Here is a 7500-nt window from a genome sequence, read left to right as displayed (position 1 = left end):
CAGCAAACACACCCAAAACACACCAGACACACTGAAAACACACTCAACGCACACTGACACCCAAGGAAACACACAGAATTATTTCCAAACACTCCAAGCAGACTCAAAACACACTGAAACATAAAAACACACCAAAAACACACCAAAAACACTCCTTGACACCCCAAACACACCAAAAACACACTCAAAAACACACTAAAACACTCCTTGACACCCCAAACACAACAAAACACACCAAAACACACCCAAAACACACTAAAACACTCCTTGACACCCCAAACACACCAAAACACACCCAAAACACACACCAACACACTTGACACCCCAAACACAATAAAACACACCCAAAACACAAAAACACTCCTTGACAGCCCAAACACACCAAAACACACGAAAACACACCCAAAACACACTAAAACACTCCTTGACACCCCAAACACACTAAAACATACCAAAACACACCAAAAACACACCAAAAACACTCCTTGACACCCCAAACACACTAAAACATACCAAAACACACCCAAACACACTAAAACACCAAAAAAACAAAAAAAACAGCCAAGTTGGTGAAGGTGGGAGGGGTGGACAAGCCAGGTGGCATAAGTTTGGTTATAAAGGCTGACACTGATGACCAGAATACTGTGAGAGATTCTGTTTCAAACTTCATCTTGCCTCCTCAGTCCTCTTGAAGTGTCAGCAGGTGTGTTTGGGCTCCACCACTCCCATCAGGAATGCATGTCACTGCACCACTGAAGGGGAACGTCACTACCACAGAAGTTAGCGTTTTGTTATCTAGGAAGCATCTTTTAAACTGCCCTTCTTCTTCACCCCGAGGCCTGAGGGTGTTGGTAGTCAGGCTGTGTAGCAACATCACACTCCTCCGGAATTTCTGACACCGTCTCCAACATTGTCAAGTTTCCCATTCCAACTTTGCGTCTCAGTTCTCCATTTTGTCGACAAGATCAATTATCCAGCTTCCTTTGCCTTGGAGTGGCAGGTTTAGTGTGTGAAGCTGTGAAGCTGTCTAAATACGTCACCAAGGCGGGCCAGCGGTATACTGAGCCATCTGCAGACCATGCCGAGAGAATATCTTGTTTCTTCTGTGTTGTGAGGAAGAAGACGATCTTTTCTTGGAGTTGAAATCCACGCGCTGAGCTACATTTCCTAGTGATGGGCGGCGGTCTGCATCATGGAAGAGGAGGGGTTCAGGAGCCGCATCCATACCTTGCCACAGTTGCTTGAAAAGACGTTGAATTAAGAGCAGAACCTTTTACAAAGCTCACTGTCTCTATAATGACACTGAGAGTGCCGCCGTGGTACAGTGGACCCCTGCGTGCTTTGGGGTCCGAGGGGTCTCCAAGCGCACGGGTTCGAATCCTGTCCACGGTCCGAGTGTAGGTAGGGCTTCCTCACTCGGGGCAACGGTTTCCTAGCGGGTGGGCTTTGAGGTAGGAGGTGCCACAAAAGAGCATCCCTTTAGCCCAGAAATTCCCGTGAAAAGCCCACGTGTAGAAATAGAAAAATAAAAAGAAGTCTGAGGGAAGCGTCTTGTTTGCCAGAGCTTGCCTGTGGACAACACAATGCGTAGGAAAACATTTGGTGTTATTTTTTGTTTTGTTTATCTCTTGTGACAACACTTGACTGGGACTGTCAAGAACACGTCATCAGAGGGACGGGCACTGAGCAATGACACGGACAGGGCGATGTATTGATCATGCGTCTGGCAACAAGGCACCGCACAAACCTGTACTGAACCTGTCAATTCACACACTTGTCCCAAACTTTTGGCAAACTCTTCTTATCTGTAAGGGAACTCGCAACCATTTCAGCCTTTTTTTATTCATTTATCTTTTTATTTATTTTTTCTATTTATTTATATACTTTTTTTTCTTCCCTTAAGCAGCTTCCCCTCTTGCATAAAAGCTACCTCCACTGGGCGCCTGTCCACTAAACTCCATTGGTTTTATACGCACATCACATCCTCAGATAATAACCCACTGCATTCTGCTACATGGCCTCCAGGCAGCCAGGCACCCTTAACACATAGCTTGGGAACCACTGCCAAACTGACTGTCTTCAGCCTCTTTCTCACCAGAATGTTGCATCTCTTGCTATCTTTTATCGCTATTTTCATGCTAACTGCTCTATTAACGTTCCTAACTGCATGCCTCCCCTCCTCCCTCCTCCCTCCTCCCCCACCCTCGCTGCACAAGGCTTTCTTCTTCCTCTCACCACTATTCTGTCCACCTCCCTGATGCAAGAGTTAACCAGTACTCTCAATCCTTCACCACTATTCTGTCCACCTCCCTGATGCAAGAGTTAACCAGTACTCTCAATCCTTCACCACTATTCTGTCCACCTCCCTGATGCAAGAGTTAACCAGTACTCTCAATCCTTCACCACTATTCTGTCCACCTCCCTGATGCAAGAGTTAACCAGTACTCTTAATCCTTCACCACTATTCTGTCCACCTCCCTGATGCAAGAGTTAACCAGTACTCTCAATCCTTCACTATTCTGTCCACCTCCCTGATGCACCTCAATCCTTCTCTGTCCACTCTGGAACTCCCTGCCTGCTTCTGTGTCTCCACCTTCCTACCACTTCACTGCATTTAAGAGGGAGCTTTCAACACATTTGACCCTTTGGCAAATTCTATCGACTCTGCAAGGGAACTGACAACTGAGTGGGCATTTTATTCTTATATCCTTGTTACCCTTAACCATAACTCCCCTCGTACATGAAAATATAAGCTAACCTCTCCTCACCTTTACAGGCTCACAACCACCTGGCGTCCATGCTTGAAGAGAACGCCTACACGATTGAGGTGACGCAGAACATAGCGGACGAACTGAAGGACCAACTCAAACGTCTCCACGAGAAGGATGTGAGAGTGATCCTGGGCTACTTCGACGAACACTGGGCCAGGAGGATATTCTGCGAGGCTTACAGGAAGGGAATGTATGGCAAAAATTATCAGTGGATCATTACTGGTGAGTGTGTGTGTGTGTGTGTGTGTGTGTGTGTTAATAAGTTAAGTATTTTTTTTTCTTTTTAGTTTTCTCTCTCTCTCTCTCTCTCTCTCTCTCTCTCTCTCTCTCTCTCTCTCTCTCTCTCTCTCTCTCTCTCTCTCTCTCTCTCTCTCTCTCTCTCTCTGGTATGTGTGTGTGTGTTCTCTTGACGGTAGAACCACTTATCTCCTCTCTCCTCTCCTCCTCCTCTCTCCTCCTCCTCCTCCTCCTCCTCCTCCTCCTCCTCCTCTTCCTCCTCTTCTACTCGCTCTAAGTACAGATTGGGGTCAACCTTGAGAGAGAGAGAGAGAGAGAGAGAGAGAGAGAGAGAGAGAGAGAGAGAGAGAGAGAGAGAGAGAGAGAGAGAGAGAGAGAGAGAGAGAGAGGAGGAGAGCACTAGACACTATCACTTCTCCCTTCTCTCTCTCTCTCTCTCTCTCTCTCTCTCTCTCTCTCTCTCTCTCTCTCTCTCTCTCTCTCTCTCTCTCTCTCTCTCTCTCTCTCTCTCTCTCTCTCAATGAGGCTCTCTGCTCTCTAAGGGGAAGAGGAGGAGGAGGAGGAGGAGGAGGAGGAGGAGGAGGAGGAGGAGGAGGAGGAGGAGGAGGAGGAGGAAGGAGGAGGAGGAGGAGGAGGAGGAGGAGGAGGAGGAGGAGGAAGACAAAAACTCTCTTTATCTATACAAATGAAAACAAAGAAAATCATTTGTTTTTTATTATTTTTTCTACGTCATTAGTCTTCCTCCTCCTCCTCCTCCTCCTCCTCCTCCTCCTCATTACTGTCTTCTCCAATTAGTCTCCCACAGAATTTCATCTCCACCAGTTATTCTCCCAAACAAGCTCATCTCCTCAAAATCTGGCTGACCTTTCCTCCTCCTCCTCCTCCTCCTCCTCCTCCTCCTCCTCCTCCTCCTCCTCCTCCTCCTCCTCCTCCTCCTCCTGCTTTTCTGCTAATATATATAATAATTTTTTCTTTCTTTTTCTACTTCTCCTCTTTCTTCTTCTTCTTCTTCTTCTTCTTCTTCTTCTTCTTCTTCTTCTTCTTCTACTACTACTACTACTACTACTACTACTACTACTACTACTACTACTACTACTACTACTACTACTACTACTACTACTACTACTACTACTACTACTACTACTACTACTTTTCTTCTTTCTCTTCCATCAAATTATTATCATTGTTTCCTTCATCACCTGCTACTCCTCCTCCTCCTCCTCCTCCTCCTCCTCCTCCTCCTCCTCCTCCTCCTCCTCCTCCTCCTCCTCCTCCTCCTCCAATCAGCTGTCTAATCAAGGAAACTGTCGTCCTCATTTGCAGTGGCTTGAATGAATGGAATGGTTACCTCCTCCTCCTCCTCCTCCTCCTCCTCCTCCTCCTCCTCCTCCTCCTCCTCCTTCCTCCTCCTCCTCCTCCTCCTCATTAACCTTCTACCTCACCTGTCTAAGAACGATGGATGTGTGTGTGTGTGTGTGTGTGTGTGTGTGTGTGTGTGTGTGTGTGTGTGTGTGTGTGTGTGTGTGTGTGTGTGTGTGTTTTTTATTCTTTGATGGTTCTAAGGGTGTGTGTGTGTGTGTGTGTGGGTGGGGGTGATGTTGGATCTCTCTCTCTCTCTCTCTCTCTCTCTCTCTCTCTCTCTCTCTCTCTCTCTCTCTCTCTCTCTCTCTCTCTCTCTCTCTCTCTCTCTCTCTCTCTCTCTCTCTCTCTCTCTCTCTCTCTCTCTCTCTCTCTCTCTCTCTCTCTCTCTCTCTCTCTCTCTCTCTCTCTCTCTCTCTCTCTCTCTCTCTCTCTCTCTCTCCCTTGAGGGCGTCCCAAGAAGACACCGATGATCACTCACTCCTCCTCCTCCTCCTCCTCCTCCTCCTCCTCCTCCTCCTCCTCCTCCTCCTCCTCCTCTTTTGTCTTTCTTCTTTCTCTCTCTTCTTTCAACATCACACACTAACACTTCTTCTTCTTCTTCTTCTTCTTCTTCTTCTTCTTCTTCTTCTTCTTCTTCTTCTTCTTCTTCTTCTGTGTGTGTGTGTGTGTGTGTGTGTGTGTGTGTGTGTGTGTGTGTGTGTGTGTGTGTGTGTGTGTTTGTTTTTTTCCTTCATTTTATTAATTAATTTATTTATTTTATTATTTCCTCTAGTGTTTTCATTCTTCCTTATTTCTTTATCCATTTTCTTTGTCATCTCCTTCATTCTATATACCTACCACCACCACCACTACCTCCTCCTCCTCCTCCTCCTCCTCCTCCTCCTCCTCCTCCTTTTCTTCATCTCCTTCACTGCTATCTCCTCTCATCTCCTCTCATCTCCTATTTCACCTTTTCCTCATCTCCTATTCCTTCTTCCTCTTCTTCCTCTTCTTCTTCTTCTTCTTCTTCTTCCTCTTCTTCCTCTTCTCTTTTATCAATTCCTCCATCTCTTCTCTTTTCTTCCCTTCTCATCTAGTGCCTATTCTTCTTATTTGTCCTCCTCCTCCTCCTCCTCCTCCTCCTCCTCCTCCTCCTCCTCCTCCTCCTCCTCCTCCTCCTCCTCCTCCTCCTCCTCCTCCTCCTCCTCTAATCTTCCTCTCCTGTCGGTTCTCAAATTCTATCTATCCTTCACGTCTCTCTCTCTCTCTCTCTCTCTCTCTCTCTCTCTCTCTCTCTCTCTCTCTCTCTCTCTCTCTCTCTCTCTCTCTCTCTCTCTCTCTCTCTCTCTCTCTCTCTCTCTCTCTCTCTCTCTCTCTCTCTCTCTCTCTCTCTCTCTCTCTCTCTCTCTCTCTCTCTCTCTCTCTCTCTCTCTCTCTCTCTCTCTCTCTCTCTCTCTCTCTCTCTCTCTCTCTCTCTCTCTCTCTCTCTCTCTCTCTCTCTCTCTAAAAAGTCTACAGTGAGCCATTGCCACGTTTAACTATCTCTCTCTCTCTCTCTCTCTCTCTCTCTCTCTCTCTCTCTCTCTCTCTCTCTCTCTCTCTCTCTCTCTCTCTCTCTCTCTCTCTCTCTCTCTCTCTCTCTCTCTCTCTCTCTCTCTCTCTCTCTCTCTCTCTCTCTCTCTCTCTCTCTCTCTCTCTCTCTCTCTCTCTCTCTCTCTCTCTCTCTCTCTCTCTCTCTCTCTCTCTCTCTCTCTCTCTCTCTCTCTCTCTCTCTCTCTCTCTCTCTCTCTCTCTCTCTCTCTCTCTCTCTCTCTCTCTCTCTCTCTCTCTCTCTCTCTCCTCCTCCTCCTCTCTCCTCTCTGCTCCTCACCTACCTCCTCCTCCTCCTCCTCCTCCTCCTCCTTCTGCAGGGATGTACCGGGAGGAGTGGTGGGCGCTGAGAGGGACCGGAGACGAGGACGAGGACGCTAAGCCAATAGTCTTTGAGGACGAGCCCCGGGAAAGTGGCGGGGGTGGTTGCGCGGTGGAGGACATCATGACGGCTCTGGAGGGATGCATTATGACTGACCTCTTGCCTCTCTCCACCTCCCTAGAGCGCACCGTGTCTGGGAAAGTGAGTGTTTTGGGGTGTTTTGGGGTGTTTTGGGGTGTTTTGGGGTGTTTTTAGTGTGTTTTTGGGTGTTTGGGGTGTTTTGGGGTGTTTGGTGTGTTTTGGTGTGTTTTGGTGTGTTTGGAGGTGTTTTGGAGTGTGTTTTACCGTGTCTGGGAAAGTGAGTGTTTTGGGGTGTTTTGGTGTGTTTGGGGTGTTTGGTGTGTTTTAGTGTGTTTTGGGGTGTTTTGGGGTGTTTTGGGGTGTTTTGGTGTGTTTTAGGGGTGTTTTAGTGTGTTTTGGTGTGTTTGGGGTGTTTTGGTGTGATTTGGTGTGTTTGAGGTGTTTGAGGTGTTTTGGTGTGTTGGGAGTGTCTTGGTGTGTTTTTAGTGTATTTCGTGGTGTTTTGGGGTGTTTTTTTTGTGTACCGTGTCTAGGAAAGTGAGTGTTAGTGTTCGCTAGTAAAGTTGAAGGCTCATCCCCGTCTACCATTGACTGGGTGTTTTGATTGGGTGTTTTGGTGTAAATTTGGGGTGTTTTAGGGTGTTTTGGAGTGTTTTTCGAGGTCATCGTGTTTGGAAAAGTGAGTGTTGGGTGTAGATAGTAAAGTAGAAGGCTTATCCCCGTCTAGAAGGAAATAAATAAGAAATGAGAGAAGTAGGAGGAAAACTAGAGAGAGAGAGAGAGAGAAGAAGAGAGAGAGAAGAAGAAGAAGAGAAGGAAGGAGTGTTTGGCAAGGTAATGAAGAGGGAAGAGGAAGAGGAAGGGAAGTGGTGAGAGGAAGCATTTAGTCTCCCTCTTCCTCTCTCTCTCTCTCTCTCTCTCTCTCTCTCTCTCTCTCTCTCTCTCTCTCTCTCTCTCTCTCTCTCTCTCTCTCTCTCTCTCTCTCTCTCTCCCTCTCCCTCCCCGAAAAAATCATAACCAAACAATACCTCAGCTTATCCAAACACTCTCTCTCTCTCTCTCTCTCTCTCTCTCTCTCTCTCTCTCTCTCTCTCTCTCTCTCTCTCTCTCTCTCATTTGCATAATCATAACATTGGTGGCGAATGTGAGTTTGTTCGT

At 47.0% G+C, this 7500-nt stretch overlaps 1 protein-coding gene across 1 annotated transcript in view; it reads left to right on the top strand.

Moving 5' to 3' along the window:
- LOC123509220 (gamma-aminobutyric acid type B receptor subunit 2-like) overlaps window positions 1-7500 on the top strand; it is a 98468-nt gene that overhangs the window by 54673 nt on the left and 36295 nt on the right. Inside the window, exons 5-6 of the mRNA XM_045263419.1 lie at window positions 2777-2993; window positions 6260-6462. Of these exons, the coding sequence (XP_045119354.1) occupies window positions 2777-2993; window positions 6260-6462 (420 nt within the window). The remainder of the gene's footprint in view (window positions 1-2776; window positions 2994-6259; window positions 6463-7500) is intronic.

This window comes from Portunus trituberculatus, chromosome 26, assembly GCF_017591435.1.
Source record: "Portunus trituberculatus isolate SZX2019 chromosome 26, ASM1759143v1, whole genome shotgun sequence".
Lineage (NCBI taxonomy): Eukaryota > Metazoa > Arthropoda > Malacostraca > Decapoda > Portunidae > Portunus > Portunus trituberculatus.
This window is presented reverse-complemented; position numbering and strand designations above follow the sequence as displayed.